This window comes from Mirounga leonina, unplaced genomic scaffold (assembly GCF_011800145.1).
Source record: "Mirounga leonina isolate KUSES-001 unplaced genomic scaffold, KU_Mleo_1.0 Mir_174, whole genome shotgun sequence".
In the NCBI taxonomy this organism is placed as follows: domain Eukaryota; kingdom Metazoa; phylum Chordata; class Mammalia; order Carnivora; family Phocidae; genus Mirounga; species Mirounga leonina.
The window spans coordinates 15,112,741-15,137,712 of record NW_023270451.1 but is presented as its reverse complement, the minus strand read 5'-3'; the positions used below and the strand labels follow the sequence as shown (position 1 = coordinate 15,137,712).

At 41.0% G+C, this 24,972-nt stretch overlaps 1 protein-coding gene across 1 annotated transcript in view; it reads right to left on the bottom strand.

The window, feature by feature from the left end:
* Positions 1-24,972, bottom strand: part of GRM3 (glutamate metabotropic receptor 3) — a 99,317-nt gene that overhangs the window by 22,336 nt on the left and 52,009 nt on the right. Inside the window, exon 3 of the mRNA XM_035021414.1 lies at positions 2,835-3,901. Coding sequence (XP_034877305.1) covers positions 2,835-3,901 — 1,067 coding nt within the window. The remainder of the gene's footprint in view (positions 1-2,834; positions 3,902-24,972) is intronic.

Sequence of the window (24,972 nt, the reverse complement as noted above, 5' to 3'; positions counted from 1 at the left end):
AGGAATCTGGATATTTGTATAAAATTCCTCAATTTGCTAATTTTGACAAATATTTCAAAGAATTTCAAAACAGCACATGCCAAACTAAAACCATCTGTGAGAGAGTAAGCACGTGATTCATTAGAGCAGGGGTTTTTAGTCTTGGCTGCAAATTAGTCACTTGGGGAGCTTTGAAAAATCCAGATGTCCAGGCCACAGCCCAGGCCAATTAAATGAGAATCTTTGGGGCTGTGCTCCAGGGACAGCCCCAAATACATATTTTTCAAAGCTACCCAGTTGATTCACTGAACAGTCGAATTTGAAAACCAATGTGTTGGAGGCTCCATTCTACCTTCTCATTTCTTTTGCAAATTTAGAATTGGCATTATTTGCAAGGAGTGAGGGCTCAGATGATTTCAGTGTGATTGGATGCCTTAATTAGCCTGGATCTGAGAATGCTCTGCCACCTCTGCCCCTTTTGCCTTATGCCGTGTGGTGAGACTTCTGGTATCGTTCGCTAATCCCACTGAGTCAGCTGAGCTCCTATATTGCTATCATGTGAGGGCAAAAAATCATTTTTGGTCTTCTAGAAATAAATGTTGATACACTCAATAAAATTAAATTTTTGTAATGCTATTTGTTTACTCTTAGTATTTTCTGCTCTATTTTCTTGGTAGCTTTTTGGAGAATGAGTAGTTTCAAATCATATATCCAGGGTTAAATAATTAATATTGTAATCAGTTCACAGTCCCCATACCCTAAATCATGTCTGCTGAAGATAGCTTCCTAAGAACTTAAGTCCTTCCAGATCTGTAGGCGTGGATGTGTGCATACAGACAAAGGATGGAGATGGCAGCACTAAAATACATTAGCCCTAGTTGTCCATCTTAATCCCTACACTCTTCGGTTCTAACTCCCTTGTGGCTCATATGATATGACCTTTGATTTTGCTGATTCAGTTCCGATGTTTTCTCTACTGACACGTTTTCAAAATTTTTTACAGGTGGTCGTAGCATGCCTGACCATTACCCCGACCCTGAACTTAAGTTCTTTATTTTCCTTGTTCTTCCTTTAGTCTGTAGTTTGAGTCACATGGTTGCAAATCATTTAAAAGTTGAGAAACAGGGGCGCCTGGGTGGCTCAGTCGTTAAGCGTCTGCCTTCGGCTGAGGTCATGCTCCCAGGGTCCTGGGATCGAGCCCCGCATCGGGCTCCCTGCTCCTTGGGTGCCTGCTTCTCCCTCTGCCTCTCTCTTTCTCTGTCTCTCATGAATAAATAAATAAAATCTTTAAAAAAGTAAAAAAATAAAATCTTATGCCAGGGGCGCCTGGGTGGCTCAGTCGTTAAGCGTCTGCCTTCGGCTCAGGTCATGATCCTGGGGTCCTGGGATCGAGCCCCGCATTGGGCTCCCTGCTCGGCGGGAAGCCTGCTTCTCCCTCTCCCACTCCCCCTGCTTCTCCCTCTCCCCCCTGCTTGCATTCCTGCTCTCGCTCTCTCTCTCTCTGTCAAATAAATAAATAAAATCTTTTAAAAATAAATAAATAAATAAATAAAAGATGAGAAACATTGAGCTTTGCTAGTCTCTTGAGGCCACATTTTAAATAGCTTTGCCTTCTTTTTGAGCTGCAATATTAAAGATTTTGGTAATATAGGAATTGCTGTTAAACAAGATATGGGGACTGTTACAGCCTACAGAAGCGCTTTACTTTGTGAAATTATGGTGTAACAAGGAAACATTTTGCCTCTGGAAAAGTTTCTGACAACTTAAGAAATATGGAGAATAAAATCAGTTGCCTCAAGAGAAAAAAAATTCTCATCCTCAGTCCATGGAAGACACTAAAATCAGAAATATAAATGCAGAAATAACTGATGGATGGTTTCAACAATTTGAGAAATGATGATAGAATGATGAACTGTTTCTTTCAGAAGAGAAGGTAATTATATTGATGCCCAGAAATTTGAACTATGCATTACTAAAAACCTTATGAATAATGACTTAGATTACTTGGATATATACAGTAATATTTTTAACTAATTCAAGGGTTTATATATGTATGTGTGTATATATATATATATAGCTAGCATGTATCTACAGGAACTAAAATTGTAGAACAAGTATAACAAATTAACATTATGTTTTAATCTATTTTTTTCTAAAGATTTTATTTATTTATTTGAGAGAGAGAGAGACAGAGACAGCAAGAGAGAACACAGGCAGGGAGGAGAGGGAGTAGCAGGCTCTCCGCAGAGCAGAGAGCCCGATGCGCGACTCGATCCCAGGACCCGGGGATCATGACCCGAGCCGAAGGCAGACGCCCAACGACTGAGCCACCCAGGCACCCCTATTTTAATCTATTTTAGAGAAGTAATGATGCTTATTTGAAGCTTGAGTGAAAGTGTTTAGATCTGATATTGGCTTAATGTTGAAAGTTTCTTTTAATTTACAGATTAATCTGTGGCAGCCAGGTCCTCTTTTGTTTTATTTGAAGTATTCTCACCTGGTTCTTAGTGGGTTTAAGTGTTACCCTCTGGGGAATCACTTTCTAAATGTAATTAAAAGTTTTAGGTGGGTGCGTGTGTTACATTTTTCTCCTACTAGATTATAGATTGCTTGAATGACCATGTCATTTACGTTTATTTTACTTTCAGTTCCTAGTACGATGCTTTGTGCATAGTATTCACTAATTAAGTGCTTTTAAAACATTGGATTAATTTCCATATATAATAGGATGTTTCATCATGGCGTTTACAATTAACCTAATAACTGAGATGAAATAAGTCTATTTTAAATCCTACATAACAGAACATTGGCAGGATAAGGGAAGAAGGAAAAGAAGAAACCATTCAAAGACTTACTCTGTAATCACTTGATGTCACATAAAATATAGGGAGGAAGGCCAGCCAGATGATGCATGTGGTATACATGGTAAAACCAATGAACTTGGCTTCGTTGAAATTTTCTGGGCACTTCCGAGTTTTGAAGGCGTATACAGTGCATAAGATCACCAGGACCACATCGTAGGTAAGTGAGATCAACATGCTGGAATCTCTGACATTGCATTTTAAGATGACTGTTTCCCGCTTCTCCGGGAGGGTGTACCGCCTGGTGCCTGGAGCCTCCAGGATCAGCCACACAGACACCACCACGATTTGCACCAGTATCAGACCCAGGCAGATGAAAACCTGAGAACTCGGGCTGATGAATTTTGGCCTCTGAGCGCCATTCTTTACCCCATCAAAGATGCGGGCGATGCAGTTTGTCTTGGTCAGCAGGGCTGAGTAACAGACAGCGAAGGAGGTCCCCAGCCCTAGTCGGCGCAGTGCACAGATGACTGGCGATGGCTTTGCAATGAAGAAGAATGTCATGCAGTAGGACAGACTGACCCCAAACAACAAGATGTAACACAGCTCCCGGCCTGATGCTTTGACCAAGGGCGTGTTGTTGTGCTTGATAAAAACAGTCACAACTATGCAGGTACACATAAAACCCAGGCAGGCGATGGTCACTGGCCCAATGGCCCAGGCGTCTTCCCACTTGATGTAGTCCTCGGGAAGATTATAGCAGCCAGACAGGTCTGCATTAGGCCACTGCCCAAGGCCACAGTCCATACAGGTAAACTCGTCAGCCAGGTATTCGTAGGGCTCACAGGGGATACAGATCCAGCAGCAGACATCCCCCGGTTGCATGTTCTTCATTTCATTGGGGGCACAGGGATCACTGCACTGGGATGTGGGGACTGAGTTCCGGGACCAGTGGATTGAGTCAACATCCAGTGATAAGGTTTCCGACCAGTGACCAACCTTCAAGTAGGAGTACCTGCCACCCACGTACTGGAAATTGAACACGTTGTATCGTCCCATTCCGTCTCCAAAAGTGTCAAACTTGACAATGCTATCCACACCTTTATTTGGGTTGAATGGAGCTGTGACACGTGAAGTGAAAGGGGAAAAAAAAAGAACACTGTTTAGGTATCTTAGGTGAGATCAATTAATTTATGTCCCACTCCTAGCAAAACTGAAAAAACAGCGAACAGGGATTCCAAGGCTGAAATAATTGACTACCATTGAGTTTACACATGAAAAGCTACTAGACTACTCGTGTATTTATGAATTCATTCACTTAACATTTCTGAGTACCTCCTGTGTGCCAAGTGCTAGGGAAAATCATGAGCACACTACAGCGCCTGCCTTCAAAGGAGCTGATTATGTAACAGGGCAACTGGCAAACATAGTCATAGTCTCTGTGGTGTGTGAATATTCATTCCCTCAAAGATTTCACAGTAGGAATCAGGCAAAACTTGTGTCTCATCCTTATTACATATTTATGGTGTATAGACCCCAAAATGTTAAATGTTTTCATGAAAATATAGAATTAATAGGAAGAATTTTTCTCTTTCAAAATGAAGAAAAAGTTTTTCATTACAAATGTACGGTATGCTGCTTTTTTAAACCACTTTTAAACACTGAAGTATAATTGACATTTAATGTTATATTAGTTTCAGGTGTACAGCATGATGATGCTGCAGTTCTATATATTACTCAGTGCTCACCACGGTAAGTGTAGTTATCATCTGTTACCATACAATGTCATTATAATATTATTGACTGAATTCCCTATGCTATACTTTACATCTCCATGAATTAGTCACTTTACAATGGAAGTTTGTACTTCTTAATCCCATTCTGTACCTTTAATCCCCATCCCCTCACTCACCTCCCCTCTGCAACCACCATTTTGTTCTCTGTATTTAAGAGTCTGATTTTTGCTTTTTAGAGTCCACAGACCAGTGAAATCATACGGTATTTGTCTTTTTCTGACTTATTTCACTTAGCATAATGCCTTTGAGGTCATCCATGTTGTCACAAATGGCAAAATCTCATTTCTTTTTTTTTATGGCTGAGTAATATTCCATTGTGGTATACGTGGTAAAACCAATGAACCCCACACCCCACATCTTTCTTATCCATTCATCTATCAATGAGTGCTTGGGTTGCTTCCATATCCTGGCTACTGTAAATAATGCCGCAGTAAACATAGGAGTTCATATATCTTTTCGAATTAGTGTTTTTGTTTTCTCTGGGTAAATACCCAAGTAGTGGAATTAATGGATCATATAGTATTTCTATTTGTAATTTTTTAAGGAAGCTCCATGATGTTTTCTACAGTGGCTGCACATGGTATGCTTTTAAACAGTTCAGATAATTCAGAGGGAAAAGAATGGAAACCCACCCATAATCCTTTAACCCTAATATTTTCATGTTTTGGGATATATTCATGCTCTATGTAGCTTGCTTCTATTCGCATAAACACATGTGGCCTGGATATCTTAAAGACACCAACAGTATATGGGAGCTAGGTGACAGTGCATTAAAGTTGGTTCCTGACTCTGTATAGTCAGGAACCCTCTCCCTGTCTCACAGCTTGCTGCAAGGATTCAAGAGGAGCAGATCTCCGAGCATCTAGGTTTCCTGTCTTCCAGCTGTTCATCTTGTTTCTCTTGCCAATGTTTGCTGCCACTCTGATCACCCATTTTTATGCTCCCTGCTTTGGTCTGTGTGCTTAATATCTCACACTGTCCGTCTTTAAGCTTTCATTGGATGTAGAAGAAGAATGTTGCTGATATCTACTGATGCACAGACAGACTCTACTAGTTAGGATAGGCTTGCCTGTGTCAGTAAATAGACCCAAAATTGTTCAATGGCTCAAACACAATGGACGTTTACTTCTCCCTCATGAGGCCATCTGAGGTCTGGTTTGTGGGCGTCTCTCCTCCACATGGTGATTTGGGAACCCGGGTTCCTTCTGCCTTGAGGCTGTGCCAATTTGCAGGGTCTCCTCCCCATCGGTAGCCATCCAGTGGAAGGAGAAAACATGAGGCAGGTGTCCCTACTTCTTAAAAGGGTAAACCTAGAAGTGGCACATATCTCCACTCACATCTCATTCAGAGGAAATGAATTTTCCAGGGGCACACCCAGTGTCAAGAGGGGCCGAGAAATGTAGCTTAGCTAATGTGTGCAGCTACAACCCTACTGGGGAATGAGAAAATGGAATTTGGAGGCCACTGCGTTCATACTCCGCAGGGATTTTCTGTCTTTGTTGTCTTCTCCCTGAACTCCCTTCCACCTTCTCTGGGGCTCACGTTGTTCCAGCCAGTGGGGAAACATCTTACCCTTCTTGGGTGAGATGCTTTATGAAGGAGAAGGGTCCCTCATTGAGTCACTTGGGTCCTTGGTGAAAGAAAACTTGACAATTTACCAAGTAGCCCTCTCCTGCTTAGGGCTCATAGGTGCCCCTGGAGGCCTGTGTTGGGTGGTTTACCGTAATGTTTCACACCACATATCAAGGCTGTTAGCAAGTGTGGCCCAGTATGCTAAATTTATTCCTCATTTATGATTTTTCTTCTCTTAATGATTTTGTTATCTCACTTGCAATTCAACTGTTTTGTTTTTTCGGTTTTTGGATTTTTTTTTTTCCCTTCAGCTTTACTAACTAAGCTTTACCTAGCTTTCTGCCACATTCCACGATCCCATCACATACGTCTGTGTGTGTCTGTATTCTAGCTGTGAAGTGGCTTCGAGCTCATAGTGAGGCAGAGGGATGTGGTAGATGAAGGCACAGTTTGGGATTTAGATGGTTTATATGTGATTTTCATCTCTGTCCTTTAATAGTTAGCCAAATTAACCTTTCTGACTCTGTTCCTTAATCTGTAAATTATAAACAAAAATTATAAATAAAGTAATATAAAAATATAAAATGATCATTTTCCACTTATTTTTAGCACTTGCCAGATATGAAACTGTATGATAATTAACTCTATGTTACTTGTTTTTTCTCTTGATCTCTTTCCACAGTGGTACAGTCTTTTTGCCATTGATACAGCTTTTGACTATGCTTTAATATCTGTTGGGACAAGTAAAAACAGGAGTTGAAACACTTATTACTATATTTTTTAGGAGTAGGAATTAGTATCAGAACTCTTATGTTACATAAAACTAACCTTGTTTGGTCTATGCTTATAAAAATTCACTAAAGTTTTAGGAACTCCTTTTATATGTTACTCCATTCATGTTACAAATCAGTAAAATGTTGAATATTTTAACACATTTTACATCAAGTATAACAACCTCAGATGTGTTACTAATTTGTTTACTCTCAACTATGCAATCAATCTCTACCAATGTTCTATTGATGTTAGATTATTCTGTAAAAGATCTGTAAAAGGAATATGTTTTACAGTCTTAAGTTCTTCATTATTTTCACAAATTTTTAAGTTTCTTAAAAGTAATATATTTGATGATAAAAATAATTGTTTTGTGTGTTCTGAGCTGGAAAGGTTTACCGAAAGGACTGTTGGCCTGTGAGCCAACAGTATAAACACTAGAGATAGAAAACATTCCTCTTACAAATCTTTTCTGGAAATGATCTAATATCATCAACTGAATATTGGGGGAGACTCTTTGCCTAGTTGAGGTTAACAGAATTAATAACACATCTGAGATTCTTGCATTTGATGTAAAACATGTTAAAATATTCAAGGTTTCACTTATTTGTGATATATGCAAGGAGTCTCTAAAATTTTTAACGATCTGTTAAGCATAGAATAAAGAAACTGAGTTTGATGTTAACATAATTCTGATAGTGATTCCTGTTCCTGAGTCTATAGTAATAACGTTTCAATTCCCACGTTTTTTCTTAATTGTTGGAAAATGTTGACCGTTAATACATTTTTAAAGGATCATAAATAAGGACTTTAGCTCCTGCTTTTACAGAATGTTGCCATTATTTTCATGAGGCTATTTTAAAGCAGAGAGACAGAATATATTTAGACTTTCATCAGTTTTTTCTTCCCTGCCTTTATATTTTGAAAAATTTCAAACCTACCGAAATGGTAAAAGAACAGTGGACACCACAGTAATTGGGCTCACCTAGAACTAACTAATTGTTAACATTTTGTCATATTTGTTTTATCTGTCTCTATTTATTTTTTGGTAATACGTTTGCTATTAAAATTATTAAAAAATGAAATACCTATACTGAAGTATTTATACAGCAGGAGTTGGCAAGCTATAGCCCAAGGGCTACATTCTGCCTCTTACCTATTTTGTAAATAAAGTTTTATTAAAACATACCCATGCTCATCTGTTAACATATTATGTGTGGCTGCTTCCCTACTACACCAGTAGAGATGAATAGTTGCACTAGAGATTGTATGGACCCCAAAATTTACTATATGGTACATTTCATTAAAAACACATAAACTTTTATCCCATAAAAACTTGGCACATTCTACATCAAAATACAGAGAGCAAAAGGAACCCATACACAGCAATTTGGAGCAAACAATTTGGTAGTAAAGTTAAATACTTGTGTATCTGTTATTGCTTGGAAATCACATTCTTACACACGTACCCTAGAGAAATTCTTGCACATGTGTGCCAGGAACATGTGGATGAATGGTATTAGTACTGCGTATAAGGGAAACACAAGTAGGAACAACTTCAATTTCCAAAATATTGGCACCAAAAAATATTTTGTGTACTATTCGCGATATCATATTTTTGTGAAATAAAACTAACAACAGCTCTGGGAAAGAAGATGGATGTATTTTAGAGACAGTATCATGTGAGAAGACTATGATTCTACTTTTATAAACTTCTGAGATGAACAAAACTAAGCATACCATTTGGAGATACATACAGAAGTGATAAACCTTTAAGGAAAAGCAAATGAATGATAAAGAGAGGATTCAAGATAATGCGTATTGGGTGAGAAGGAGGTATGTAGAAGGATGGGTCAGGGAAGAGCGCAGAGGGGGTTACCAATTTGGTATCTTCTGTTTCTTGTTCAGATGAAGTGTTTCCTGTGATTATGTTATTGTTGTACTTCATAAACTGAACTAAGTATATTCTTTGTATGATTTAGCTATTTCATAATAAAAATATTTAAAAATTAAAATGTGAGAATATGCTCTTCCAGACACAGTAAGATGTATTAATTAATCTTGTCATTCAAGGGGAGTAATGTCGCAAATGTTTATTTCTTCTGATTGTCACATTTGGGGACTGAGCATGTAATTAAAATCAATTGCTCCTGTCAGTGTAATGAATTACTAGGAGATTTGCTAAGATATATTGGAAAATATAAATAACTTATATATACAAATTATAATCAGGGAAAGAACCACTCCATTTAAATGACATCAAACACAATAAAAAACTCAGGATACATTTAACAAAATATGTGAAGGTGCAATTCACTTTAGATCCATTTTGGATCTAGCCCCAACAACTGTTAGCTAATAAGTCTATGTTGCTTTAAGTGACTAAATTTGTGATAATTTGTTCCAAAGGCAATAGAAAACTAATACACACATTAAAACTATTTTGCATAAGTACACTTATTCTATTAGTGAGGCTCTAGAGAAGCCTTATTACACGCTGGTAGGTAGGTAAATTGGTGTACCTCCAACAGAGGGTAACTTGACATAGTTTTTCAAAATTACAAATGCATGCAACTTTTCACCCAGCATCTCCAGTTTGTGGAATGTGTCCTACAGACATATTTGCATATGTGTCAAATGATGTTTCCAATGTTATTTATTTCAAAACTTTGTAATAGAAGAATATTGAAAGTGATCAATAATTTGAAAACGGACACCATTAGAAGTAAAAAAAAAAAAGCAGTACACATACTATAACATTTAATATGCTATCTTTTATGTAGATGGAAAAAATAGAAGAATCTGTTCTTTTATTATGTGCATAAAGGAACTCCGGAAGGATGCTCAAGAAAGTGGTTACCAATGGGCAATCAGAAAAGAGCAGTTGCATGACAAAGATGGGAGGGAAAATTTTATTCAATTGGTTTATATAGACTTTTTGCATTTTGAGGCATGCAAATATGTTACTGATTCGAAACATAATAAAAAAAGGAAAACAGAAATTGACAATCAATTTTACATTTGAGTAAACTTCTAACCTGAGAGCGACTGAGACAGGCAGAACAAAGAAACGTGAAGTCCACAGAGGCAGCACAAGGAACAAGAGGCAAATGCTTTAAAGCACCAATGTGCTCTGAGAGACCAGAGAAAATGCCGCATCTATGAGGTGGGTGCAGTATCTTCTTAAAAAGGAACAATCAGAGAACAAGGCATGAGCTTCTGGAAATGAAACAGCAGAACTAGAAATTCATTGTAAGGGTGGAAAGGTATACTTGAGAAAACTCTCAAAGTTTGACAACAATGCTGAGAAGGAAAGTAGAAAAAAACAGGAAAATTAGAGATTACTCTGTGGAATTTCAACATTCAATCAAGGAGAGTTCCAGAAAGAGAGAGAGAAAATGGAGGACATCAAAAGAGTCAAAGTGAATATCTATGGAGAATGGATGTGGCTGGAAAAAGAGAGAAGCAAGAGACAGTTATTCTTTCTCATAAGCTAGTTGAATTCATGTAAAAATTATGTGCATGTATTATTTTGATAAAAATAAACTATAAAGTTAAATGAAGAATAATTGAGCAAGGTCAGACACAACAGCTTGCAAAGTAACTTACAGAAATGATATTTTGCAAATATTGTAACAAGGGCTTGATAAGAGGACGGTGAACAAAGAGCGCTTTTGGTGAAATTTTGTTTTTTAATACCAATTTACCTGGCACTAAATTTGTTTTGTTCAACAGTCAGCAAAGTATGGTCTAGTGTCTAAGTCATTTGAATACATAAAATACATGCAAGTACTTCAAATAAATGCATTACGAATTCTAAACAAAGATCCACTGTCAGCAGACGCGTCAGTTTGGGATGAAGGGTTGCTGTGTCTGTACTCCAATGACAAAGACCGAAAGGAGAACCTAGAAGAAAAAGATGAACCGTGCCTGTCAAATATTCCACAAGAGAGAATAATCCTGATTCTGAGGTTATTCCAAACATGCCCAGCCTGGATAGTGCGGGGGCAGGGAGGAAAACCAGGCTCTTTCTCAGGTGCTGCTGGAGTCATTTCAACGACAAAGCAGCTGGAAGCTCTAGGGTATTGATCTCATTGCCTTCCCGATGCATTTAGAGTCGCCTCTAAGTCAAATGGCTCACCTGGGAAATACGGTCCAGTGAACCAGAATTGTGGAGATCAGTTGTATGGTTCTTTGGAGTGAGGAGACTCCGGGGAGTTGCCTATTTCTAAAGTTGAATCTCACCAAGGGAGCAAACATCATTAGAAACCCATTTGTTGTTGCAACAGCATGAAAGAACCCAAATGAGAGGGGGGAAAAGGAACTGGAAGGATGGCAGAATTCTTTTGCAGGAAGATTTATAACCTCCAAAATCTAATTTCAAGTCCTTTCACTATCTGGCTCTTCAAAATCAGGTCCCAACTTTTCAGAAGGAGCCTGATGTGGCCTGAAGTCGGGAGAATGACTTCTCAGTTCAGCTCATTATCCAATTAGTTTTGACCCCAGTTTTTAATGGATTCATCTGAGAAGTTTAGGGCCAACGTGACCAGCTCTCCTAAAGCCCATTTGGTAGAGATGAGGCGAGCCCGTGTCTTAAAAATATCATAGGTCAATGGCAGGAGACAATTAAATCAGTTCTTTATTTTTTCCTTTCAGACAGAAGTCCAATTAAGGTAAGACAATAATGTGGCTCTTAACAGGCTTTCAGTAATGGGAATATTACTGCCACAGCCTGGGTTCACATTCATAAATACTAACGAAGATTGCAAAAGCTACTAACGACAACATGGCTCCAATTTACAACATTTTCCAGCCAGGCAATCACTGAGGTTTCGGTGAACTAATTTGATGAATTGGAATAAAGACATAAATGAAAAGATAGAAAATGGCATCTCCCTTGAAAGACCTTGTTGGAGGTCAAGAGGTAAAGAAATCAAAATCCTTTGGCTAGAGCAAACAATCATTTACAAACATCATGCAGCAGGGACATAGGAAATAGGAAATACTAAGAATGAATCCTTGGTATCAGTAATTAATTTCCCTACTGATTAGGAACAAAATTGCGGATGCATGTCTCATGGTTATTTATCAACAGAACCTAGCTGCTGGGGCAAAGCACCATCTAGATGTCTAAGGTGGTCAGTCTCACATAGGAGAAATGCTTAGTAAGTACCTATAGTCCAGTGGAAGTGAGTGTTCGAGAAAAGCTATTGAAAGAACATGGGTTTTTTTTGGGTATTATGACTTTTGAAAAGGATTCTCTTAAGTTCTCCTGAAAAGTTATTGTGGCTAATGCTTTTCTAATGCTTTATTACATATTATCCTCGTTCCCCTATTTCTATTCTACATATTACTGCTGAAGTTTTCAGCCCTCAAGACAGCTCAGCAAGGACCAATGTACTCTTAGACTAAGAATGAAGAGTGGGGAGGGAAGGCACAATGAGTGAAAATTAGTGAGATGCCAGTCCCTTTCTCTCCCAATTCACAGATCAGGCTCAGTGTTAGCCTTTGCTTACTTGGTTTATTTCAGCTGGAAGTCTCATGGTAGCCGCTGAATCTTTGGTTAGGGATCCTCTTTAGTGCGAGCTATGGCTATTATCCCATTGTTTTCTACGCCCCTCTCCACTCCCGCCCTCCCTGTTACATAATCTGCTTTTCTCACAGATCCTATGATGAATGTTTAGACTTTCTAAAACTTTTAAGTGGACTGTATATATAGAAAAATTGCAAAAATAAGTGAATTATCGCAATATGAACATATACATGTAATATCACGGCTGTTAAGAAATAGAGTATTACCGGTCCCCTTATTCCTATTCTTTCTCCCCAAAGGGAGCCACCACCATACCTTTTAGTACAAGGAACTAGTTTTGCCTGATGTTAAACTTTATACTAATGTCATCATAAAGTATATATTGTTTTGTAACATTTTTTGCTCAAAGTTGAGTTTGGTGAGATTCAAGTAGTGGTGAGAAGCTACAGTATTTTCTTATATGGATGTGCTACAATTTCTTTAGCCATGCTTCTGTGGAGGGGCATTTCTTTCTTTTTCTTTTTTTCTTTTCATTGCATCTTTAGCTTATATAAATAATGCTGTGTCTTTACCTGGGTTGTCCCAGAAGCAAACCCCAAGACTAGATTTGAGTTCAAATAGCTGATGTGGGAGTTTGCAGGGGAGTAGAGAAGTAAGGTATAGACTGGACAAAATCTAACAGAGAGTGCATCGCTGAGTGCCAGTGGGTCTCGTTCTCACTGGGGTCCTTTGGGAAACAGCATGGATCGGGGGTAGGGACCCAGTATCCCAGCTTACTCACTGGCTTGGGCGGGACAACTCTTGTTTGTCGTTGGTTGAGAGCTGCTCGGGGGGTGGTGGCTTCATGGCACTTTCGACCTGCTCTTGGCACAGGCAGAACATGCTCCCGTGACCAGAAAAGCTCCTGGCAGAGTCACAGATGCTTCTACCGAGAAGCCACTGGCATGTTTGAGAACAGTGAATGCGAAGGTGATGTGGGCAAGTCACTGAGAGCATCTCCCATGGCTGCGATGACTAGTTCTGTACACACGGCATTTCTGTCATATGTATGTGGGAACAAGTGTATGTATATACGTACATGTACACAGAAGTGAAGAATGTGGGGGTACGAAGTACATGTGTGTATGCGTATACAGTGATGACAAGTGCCTGTATGTTTAGCTTTACGGGAATCGAGTACAACAAAATAGAGGAGTGGCTGCCCTCGATCCTAAGCCCGTCTGGGCCAACAACAATGTGTCGTTCGTCTCTGTCCCCTCATCACCTGTGGCAATGCTGGGCACATAGTAGGCCTTCACTGATTGTTTCCGAAACTGATGAGTACACTTTTTAGACCGAAGAGCATCATCTTAGGAACTTAAAAGACACATCGAACTCTGAGCCATATCAGAGACCGATGAAATGCCAGTCTTAGGGAAATGGGCCTTTGCACATTTGTTTTGATGGTTTACTCTATCACTTTGCCACCAAGGTAAAAAACCATGGGTCTCGGCTGTAGGTTCCCAGTCAGGGGTGATTTTGCCCCCAGAAAATATTTGACAACATCTGGAGACATTTTTGGTTGTCAGGACTCAGGGCTGGTGTTGCTGCCGGCCCCAGTGAGTAGAGGCCTCACTGGGGGGTAAGGGGAGAGCTAACTAGTCTAGTGCACAAAAGACATCCCCACCACCAATGTTATCCAGCCATAAATGTCAACGCTACCAAGATCGAGAAATCCTCATCAAGGGTAATACATGTTTGGATTTCTAGAGATTATTTGATAATTTTTATGGTGTTATGATACTGAGTTTCCTATTACCTGTTTTTTTTTTTTTTCTCTCTGCAGACAGTTCCAATTATATGCTCCCTTCAATTCTCCTTCAAAGTCCTCTCCTTTCCACATACATTGATAGCTGTACTGAGCGTTATCCCCACCTCTACCACAGAACCCATTTCATACGGATCTCCATGGTTTTCCTTTCATCCCCTTTTGAAAAACTAGTCACCTCAGCTGGATGTCTCCTTGCTGTCAATCCCCTCCTAGGAGAGAAGCCAGCTCTTGCACGGAGCTGGGGTAGAGTCCCACACTCTTTTGGAGCAGACTCACAGCATAGAGACTAGGTGTTAGTGGGGAGAACTAAGTAGGGTCTCTGTCGGACTTTTCTCCGATTTAATGGGCTGTCCCTAACACAAACCAAAGCACCCAAGAACGCTGGGACTTTGCAACCTTCACCAAAGGTTTTCAATTTGGAGAAAAGACCCTGTGAATTATGAGGACAAATTTAATCTGTCCTCATGTTTTTTAATGTGACTACATCAAGTGGGAGAGCATAGATTAAAAAAAAAAAAAAGAAGAAGAAAACGGGAAAAAAAGGCTTTCCCCCCAAGTAGGATGGAAGTACATATCCATCCATGACTTTTAAAAGGAGAAGACCTATGTTCCCCGTTGTTTTGCCCCGCATCACTCCTCCCCTGCAATGCCACAGATTGGATGCGGCAGAATTCCGTGCAATGTGATAGGGACAGAAGGTGAAAATGGCTGAGAAAATCCCATTCAGAGAAGTTCTAGAAAGTCAGCAGTACCAACTGAAAAAAAAAGCCCACTTGAAAAATGGGAGCAGAGCTAATATTCTGAAGAACATAGTCCTAGTAAGCATGCTTAATAAAACCAACTTTCCATTTTTAAGCAAACAACATACTACTTTATATGAAAAACGGAATAGTGGAAATTTTATTCTTCAAGGATGAACTTTCCAAAGATAAGCCCAGCAGCTTAGCACAAGGTAACTGAAATTTTCTGTGGGGGAAGCAAATTAATTTTTCTTATGCCTTATGCATGCACAGACTTGCGTGTGGCTCTCTGTGTGGTATCATGTGAAGAGAATACACGGGAAAGTAAGTGACTTCTCCCAGCATGCAGGTCTATTGTTGGCCTGTCATGTTCTTCCTAAGCTGCTGTAGCATTCAGAGCCTGTCTTCTGTCTGCACAGAGAGGGGCTGCATTTTTGAACTACAAGATTTCAAGTGACCTTGTCAGGTCATCAAGCACATCCCTACATTGTTGAAAAAAATTCCAAACTCACATCTTCCTGAAAGCGTTTCTGTTCCACTGGAAATAATTAAGGTGGCAAATTTAAAGATAGTAACTTAACATTTTTCTCTTCAATTTGTGCCATAATTTCTATTTTGAATTATTGTAAAAATAAGGATGCTAATGGTATCATAAATCTGGTTATTTTGTTCCTTCTGAGAAAATATTCCTAGAAAGTGATCATCCTCAGAAATCATTTTAGCTCTTACAGATCTCATTGCCATAAGGTAGATAAAATGGCTGATAGATAAACATAAGGTAGATAAAATGGCTGATAGATAAACATATTCCTTTAAAGAGAACAATTACATGTATCAGATAAAAACCATAATATATATTTATATATTATATAACACAGATATATTTATAATATATATCTTAATATATATTACATATACTATATAATTGTTATGCTTAAGGGATATATTAGTATTTTATCACCAAATTGACTTTATCTTTCATAAAATCATATATATACTTTTCTTTCTTTTTTTTAAAGATTTTATTTATTTATTCATGAGAGACAGAGAGAGAGAGAGAGGCAGAGGGAGAAGCAGGCTCCCAAGGAGCAAGGAGCCCGATGCGGGACTCGATCCCAGGACCCTGGGATTATGACCTGAGCTGAAGGCAGACGCTTAACCATCTGAGCCACCCAGGCGCCCCCATATATATACTTTCCTTGTTTATATTCTCACATTTCCTGTACAGTGTTTTTACTGAAAAACCAGGGGAGAGGGCATTGTTCACATCCAGGACTTGACCCAAAGTCATCCTTAAAATCACTGGAGACAATTAGGGTATTTTCCTATCAGCATCCAAGCAGGTATGCAACATGAAGTAGACAAAAGAACCTTGGGGGTCTTCTACTTCCTTTTTCTCTTCCTCTTTTTTTCCAGCATACCTTTTTGTTCCCAATACATACACTTCCCATGTAGCCCTAAGCAAAACTAATTCCCATGGAAGTTCTAGATTCTATTGATGTTAAGCCTTTCAGGGATGTTCATATTGAAAGAGATTGTCAAAGGACAATGTGAAAGGCCACCATGGGGTAATTATGGATAATGGAATCTACTCTCTCGGGGGAAAAGGAAGTTTGGCCAGAAGGTTTGTCCAGCTTTCCTAAAGTAATACCATTTGGGGGAAGGGGAACACTTTTGTTCTTGGCATCAGCCCTAAGAAAAGGGAATTTCTCCTCCTTAATTTCCATTCTTTCCCATAGTAGTTTTCTCCTCCACGGAGAGCAATGACAGTATCGCCATAATTAAAGGGACAGGCAGATGTTCTTCTACCTCCAGTAACCTACCGACAGAGGGGCCAACCTCACTGCCATGTTCATGCCCACCGCGCACAGCCGGTCTCCAGGCTGCACGGCGGGGGTGGCACTTGACTGGTGGTGCTGACCCTCCCCCGGCTCTCTGTGCCACCTGGGACAGGCTGGGAGGAAGACTTGCCATTTGCTATTCATACAAATGGATATTTGGGTTAGTAGGCTTGGAATCTGCTCTAAGGATCCAGCCACTTGGACAGGGCTTGTAGGAAATCAGAACCTTTTTGCCCTCTGGCTTTTGCCCTGTATTCCAGCCATAATATCAGAAAAGTCTTCTATGAAGGAAGATAGAGGGAGGGGAGATCAGGTACTAACAGGTATTAACAAAATCAGGTATTAACAAAAACTGAAACTAGTTTCCTCTTAGCGATCCATTGTTATGTGTTTAGAGCCCAGGAGAAGAAAAGGAGAAAGTAGGATTTGGCACTAAATCCCATCCTAAAGCCCTGAACTACCCGCACCCCTCCTACCACCACAATGCTAACCACCTGCTTTCTCTATTAGTTCTAACTTATAATATGTCTTAAAGAAAAGGGCAGAGAGCAGTAAAGAAGGAAAGGAAAATGAATCTCAGTCAAAAAATAATCTAATGGCAGCATTCAAATATCAAACGTTTGTTTTCTTTCAAACTGGAGTTACAGGGCGTATGTACCAGAGCTGGGGGAGAAAAGGCAGGAGCAGAGCAGAAAAAGAGAGAGAGAGAGATAAAGAGGAAACTGAGAGGATGGGAAGGGTGATGTGATGTGAGTTCTGGCTGATCCATCTTCGCCCTGAAACTGGATAATGACCGTTGCTTTCATCCCAATTCTTGTTCTCATGACCGTATGCACAATATGAACAACCACCCCAGGGATGTCTGGCGTATACGGAGAGCTGTATCAGAGGAGGCCATTAGTATTCCTGCAGACTGTTGTGATGTGCTCCTAGCTGATTTTCTGTACCCAGTCTCTCCCCTTTGTTTTTCTGGTTCATCTTAAAATGTCTTTAAGGCGTCACAACCCCCAGTATCCCATCACCCCATTGCATGAGGGCCTAAGTGGCTTTCCGGTTGCATCTAGGAAAACTGACTGAATTTTTTGTTTGTTTGTTCTTTTTAGGAGAAAAATAAGTGTTCAAAGAAAAAAAGTTCTGGATTAAAAAAGTAAAAGTAATTTTAATTAAATTATTTAAATTATTCATTTAAATTAATCTAAAAAATTAATTAAAATTAAAATTAATTTAAAAATTAAAAAAATAAACTGGATTAACAAAGTTAAACAGGTTTCATTCCTGAATGTAGTGTTCAGGTCTTTGAGCATCTAATCTGTGAGTCTGCTTTGAAAGTCATCCGGAAATCGATAGGATGTGTAGCCTTTCCCTAAGTTTTGGGCTACCGAATTTTATTTTAATGTGTTCACTTTACTAAAGGAGCCTGTCATCTTGTGCACCACTGCGTCTTGGAACCACACCCCACAGGATCAAGCATGGCCGTGAATTCCTGGGTCCTGCACCGTCACCCTACCCCCTGTCCCTCTTGTGCTGTCCCTTCAGGATCCACAAGGAAACCTCATTGCCCGCTTCCTCTTTGCCCATATGCGCCCTGCACTTTTCCACCTGCAGAGCTTCGCTCAAATCATTCCCTGTGCTTCCTATGCTTTTTCTTCCCTGGAATGCCCTGGAATGCCTTGCATCTCCCCGCCGAAAGCGTCATTCCTCTCTGTCATCCCGTGTATCACGCTCCTTTTCCTTGGCGCTCACCACCTGTCTCTCACATTATAATTATTTTTTTCCTGTGTCTCGCTTCCATTTTTCTATTTTATTATCACCAAGTTGTGAGCCCCTCAAAGGCAGAAGCCAAACTTGACTGCCTTTCACATAGGAATGGTAAGCTGACACCCATAGGCTAATTCCAGCCTGAGAAATGTGCCTTACTTGTCCTCCGATGATTTCCCAAGTATCTGAAGTAGTGTCTTTTCTTAAGACATTGAGATAAAAAATTTAGATTTATTTCTTGAAACACAGGCAGACGTGGTGACCCTGGGCCTTTGTGGAGCAAGAGATGCGGCTGACAGGAATTCCAAGCTGTCTGCTTGCTCCCGGCGCTGACCAGCCCGCTGATGATGTACTTGTCTTTCTGCCCCAGCGACCGTGGCTAATACAGAATAAGTTCTTGAAAAACAGGTGTTTTAAGCCAAGTGTAATTACCTCACAAATCTCAAGGGACAGGGGGGAAAATATCCCACTAGTTAGAAAAAAAATTAGATTTTTAAATTTGATTTTCTTTTCAAAACGAGCAGGGGGAGAATGAATTAAGGAGGCGGGCTAATGGAAAACGCAAATACACAAGAGATGCTTGGCCATAAGCGAACGCTCTTTCTGGGGTCCCAGAGCCCGTGTGTACGGCCCCAGCTGAGTATGCTTCACCCTCGCTAAGCTGCTTCCTTGCTCCGCCGGAGAGCTTCATCGGGGCTGGGCTGTGCCATGCATCACTTTTCCCCGCAGTCTGACTGACTGCTTGTGTTGGAATCTGTCTCATCACTTACTGGTCAAGTCACTGGGGTGTGTTTTGGCAACCCGTAGGATTCCTGGGAGCACTAAGTGGAGAGTGCTCAGCCCAGTGTCCAGCACACAGAGAGTGCCCCATGACTCCTGGCTTGATTAAGAGAGAGAGCCCTCTGGTAGGCAGTCGATAAGTGTTTGTTGAATGAATACATGAGCAAGTGCACCAGTGTGCCCCATTGTGTAGTCACTGTGTGGTCAGCCGGCTGGCTTTTAGCCTCCGTTAAATGGCTTAGGTCTGGTGTTCAAAGAATTATCATCGGAACGTCAGCACACACACACCCATGTAGAAAGCTAGAGGTAGTGAAAAAATGTCGGACTTTTTCTGTAGGACGTAACGTTGGCTATGCAAATGAGGAAGAAAGAACCCCTGACTTTGTCCCTCTGCACAATTAGGGATGTTTTTGCTGGAGGGCAGGCACTGGGGGATGTTGAGGGGGCGAGATACTGGAAGGCTGGAAGCGTTTGCTTTGGAGAGTCTGTTCCGGTCTGTAGAAGTAAGGGCCTGCTTTCCTTCCTGGTTCTTTTCTCTCAGAGTGCCTATACAATTTTTGATGATGGGGATTTTGTCTTACTAATTGTTATCACCTTAGTGCCTAGCACTTACCAAATGTGTGCTGGGGCGACGGATAAAGGAATCAGAAAAAGAATGACTAATATAAAGCAGAAAGCAAGGAACCTCCCCAAACATCAGCTGATACGGATAAACACGTCCGGCAATAGTATTTTATTGCACGGTGCAGTGGGTATGGTCTTGCCACTCTGAAGGGCCCTGATATATTTGGGGCTAATTCTTCAAGGCTTTCGTGTGAAAACTGAAAATTGACCATCTGCTTGTGGAAGGTACTCAAACGCATACTACCTGCTGACTTTCCTTGGGAAAACCCAATTTGAGGTATTCTTTCCCGTTATCTATCTTAAAATAATGACTTTGAAACAAGGTAACACCTTCTCACCTCTCGGCCCGAGCCGGGAGGCGGAGATCCTGCTGGAAGCCCCAGCGGCCAGTCCTGCTGTGCGCCCAGGTCTGTTCTTGGCAGCCGGGACGAGCCCCGCTCACAGCTCCCTCTCGGCAAAATCGCCACACGCTCGAGTTTTAACCTCTCAGCCTTCCCATCCACAACAGTCACGCCCTTTCCATTTGTTATGAGCCAGGCTCCTTCTCCGCATCAAAACTTACCCACAGAAAGGGGTGTGAGTATTGGGTATGGAGACCGGGGTATAAATTTAAATCACCGTGAGAATCTGCTCAGGGGTTTATTAACTCTGCAATCATATTGTGGAAAACTGAAGCTTTGTTCTGGTTCATGGACTTGAATACGGCCCTCTGGGACCAGATGATTGTTGGAAGGGCGAGAAGAATGCATTCAAGGGCGGCAGAGAGGCATTGTCATTTCCAGGGTCACCTGGAGTCGGGCCAAGGTCATCCTTACATCTCCACCTTCTATTCCCATTTTATTTGGATTTCAGGGTACGTCTGTGGATGGAGTGTGGAATGGGCAGGTTTTTCTTTCTTTCCTTTCCTTCGGCCTTTGTTTTGTTTTTGACTGTTTTCGCCGTAGCGAGAGCTTTCCACTTGAGAACTAAGGACAGACAACTCTGGAAGGAGGCGGAGACGGAGTGTGATTCGGGCATTCCCGGGCTAGAACATTACGCATCTTGGGTCAAAGGCCTCTGAGGAACCGCACGGCTGAAATCGCGCTTTGGAGGTGAGCGCGTTCCTCGTCGCTGATCATAGCCTAGCCCCTGGGCCTGCTCCGCCTCTCCAGCCCTGATTGTTGACGCCACAATGGTCAGTGTTCCATACTTTTCTTCAAACCGTTGCAAAACTGTCCCTGGAGCATTTCCTTTGTTGGCTCTAGGGTGTGCGATTGTCCTTCTTGAATATGCTATGTGGTAACTCCTTTGAAACACAATCAATAACACTTTTAAGGTAGCAATTGGAATGAGTATAAAGCCCTTCTTTTCAAAGCTTCTCTTGATAATGTATGATTAGAGAAGGAAGAAATCTGCAAAAACTTCGTTGCAAGAATAAAGAGGAAAGGTGAAAAACTGATTTCCCCCCCCCTTAGAGTTGCTGCTTCCCACACATGCATAAAGACATACAAACAATGACAGCTATTACTTTCTTTTTATTTTCATCCTGTGAATTCAGGAACCGGCACAGGCATCTCTGGCTGTGATAATTGCGTGTAAAGGGAACTGTTCTTTCTTGTGGAGGAGTCAGAGCTGTGGGAGCGGGCTCCGCAGGCATCCGTTTCTGGAGTGGACACGTCTTACAGCGAGGAGGTCCGGGACGGGTGCTTCGGGTCCCCGTGTGATGGCGGGGGGTGGGGTGGGGGGTGGGGGGTGGGGGACTTTGCCCAGGCTTCTTTGCCCAGTGCCCATCAGAGATCTGATCAATGAGCTAGGGATTCGGTGGCTGGAAGAGAAGCTTTCAGTTCACAGTGTACATCTGCCTGCCTAGGAAGTTGACCCACATTATACAGCTCTGCTGGATCAGAACTTCCTCTTTTATTGCTAATCGTAGTAATTAGTTTCTGGACTTTTAGGTGCTGCTGGGAAGTGACTAAGGCTGCAGGCATCTGCTGGGTATTGAGCCATTTGGCATGTATGCACCTTCTTTTGCTGAATAATAAATACCCTTGCTCTACTCTACTGGATACCTTCTCAACTTATAATCATATAAGGAAGGAATCCTAAACTATACTTACGATTACTGCTGCACACAAATCTATTTGAGCAGTGCTTTGTATCCAGCTTTGTGCTTTACATATATCAACTCATTTAATTGAACCTGATAAAGTGGGTCCTCAGTGACGTTTGGAAGATGCGGGGACAGAGGTTGCCGTCATGCAACTACTAAGTGAGAAGTCTCTGAAGCAAAGCCAGGTGTGCATGAGTCCAGCGCTTGTGTTTCTAACTATGACCGATCCTATCCTACTCTGAGTCCTGGATTCCCAGTCTGATTTACATATCTGTTCATGGTGCTTCCATAAGCACTGAGTGTATCTGCCATGGTCAGTAAGAGGCACATAATAAGCATTTCAGGGATTGCTCCCCGAATGATGATGAGGAATGACACCTGGGGCTGGTCTTTGAGGCTAAATAAATGAACACGTTCACAGTATGATTTGAGGATTTCTATAAATGGGTCATTTGAGGAAGAATTCTTTTTTTTTTTTTTTTTTGCTGTCTCCATAGAAAGCAGTGATCCAGACTGGAAGGAATGCCCTGGTCAGCAATAGAGATAACGCCCTAAGGAGACAGGCCTAGGGGACGTGTATGGGAATGACGTGTATGGTCTACTTCAGCACATCCAAACTCCTTGTCTGGTTCTAGGCCGTGTATCAGATAGTTCCTTTTGTGGTATCAGTGTCTTGGATAAATTGAGTGTTATTGATGTGAGCATCTCATTTATTGATAACTTTTGAGACCATGTTTGTGAGTTCTAATTATGATTAATTTAAAAATTGCCATCTTTTTAATTAGGGTGAAGGAAGAGGTTGAGAAACTTTAGAAGACCTCAGATTCTCTTCATATTCCCAGATTCAGACATATGAATTCTCTTACTTTCAATAGCAGCTCCACGAGGTGAGTTCTCTTACTATTCCATTTTCTAAAGCAGCTCAGAAAGTCTGTGTTGTACTTCCAGAGATTTTTCAGCCTGGGAAATGATTTCCCAGACCTTAGCTGAGAAACATCCTCTGCGCCACAATTCCTTCTCCACAATGCAGCAGGAACAGTCTTCCTAAAATCACATTTGCTAGGTCTAAGCCTTTCAGGGCTTTTGCCTTCATGAAAAATAGTTCAAACACTTTAGCTGGAGACATGATGCTTTTGATAATGTGATTCTTTTACCTCCCTAACACATGCTTAACTACTACTCCCTTGTACCCCTTCCTTCTCCCCAACACTTGTCCCCACCACTCCTTTCCCCAGACCATCCTCTTAAGCTCTATGCTCCATGAGTACCGAACAATTTTCCATTCCCTGAAAGTTCCATCATATTTGCCTATGTTCCTTTGCATCTGCCATACCCTTTGCCAGGGTCCCTCTTTACTAATTCTTATTTATGGCTCAAGGCATGTATAATGTTTAGTTGACCTCCTAAAATTAGGATAAGTGACACTCCTTTGTATCCTTTTGGTATTTGATTCTAACCTCAACTCATTCATTTATCTAGCAGGTAGGCTAAAAGCATCAACAACATGCCCATGATCCTTGTCTCCATGGAGGTTATTCTAGTGGGCTACAAACAAACAAATAAAGTAACTTCAAATAGTGCTAAGTGCCATGATGAAAACTAAAAGAAGGTAATGGTATAGAGAACCATGAGTTATGGAGGTTGGGAAGATTCTTCAGATTGAGTGACCGAGGCAGACTTTTTTAAGAAAGTACTATTTCAGCGGAGCTTTAAGATAAGAAGGAGCCAGGCTTCTAAGGCTCTGGAGGAAAAATATTCTACACTGAAGGAGCAGAATAGAGAGTATCTAAGGAATGTGCTTGGGAGTGATGGATGGACAGAGAGAGAGTCAGTACACTTCATGCCTAGAGAATAAGGGAAAAGTGGTGCAAGATATAAAGTTGGAGCAGGCAAGTAGGGGACCAGATCCTAGGCGGGTCACAGGGTCTCTGGTAATGTGTTTAGATTTTATTCTGTCATCAATGAAAAGTGTTCAGAGAATATTATGATTAGATTTACACTTTTAACAGCTCACTCTGATGACTATGTGGAAAAGGAACTCCAAAGGCCTAAGAATGAAGACAAGGAAAACCATTAATTTGGTGTTTCAGGGAAAGAAGCAAGAGATGAAGATGAATGGCTTGGAAGAGGAGTACAGATGGTAAGAAGTGGTCAGTTAAGATTTATCTTTTTTTTTTTTTTTTTTAAGATTTTATTTATTTGACAGAGAGATAGCGAGAGCAGGAACACAAGCAGGGAGAGTGGGAGAGGGAGAAGCAGGCTTCCCGCTGAGGAGGGAGCCCGACGTGGGACTGGATCCCAGGACTCTGGGATCATGACCTGAGCCGAAGGCAGACACTTCACGACTGAGCCACCCAGGTGCCCAAGATTTATCTTTTGAAGTGTTGCTCATGCACTGAACATTGGGAATGAGAAAAAGAGAACCCATCTTTGATCGGCTCTAGATTTTTATTTAATGGATGGATAATGATGCCATTAACTGAGAACAATAGGTAGAGGAACAGGTGTGTGTTTTCTGGGGATCAGGGAGAGAGAGGAGAAGTGAAAATAAAAAGCTTTGAAATGGATAGGTGAAACTTGAGATTATTTTAGATATCCAAGATGAGATGTCAATGAAGTCATTAAATATATAAATCTAGATACCAGCAGAAAGATCAGGAATGGAGAAAAGACATTTGTGAATCACCATTACATGGCTGATGTTTCATATTAGGGACTTGATCAGATGACTACAAAGAGAGGATTGATAGGATGGGGCCCCAGGGGTACCCCAGCATTTAGAGTTTGGACACAGGAGGCGGAGAAGAAAGCATACCAAGGAACCTGAGAAAGAAGGGCCGGTGAGCAAGGAGAAAGAGGGTATAGGATCATGGAAGTC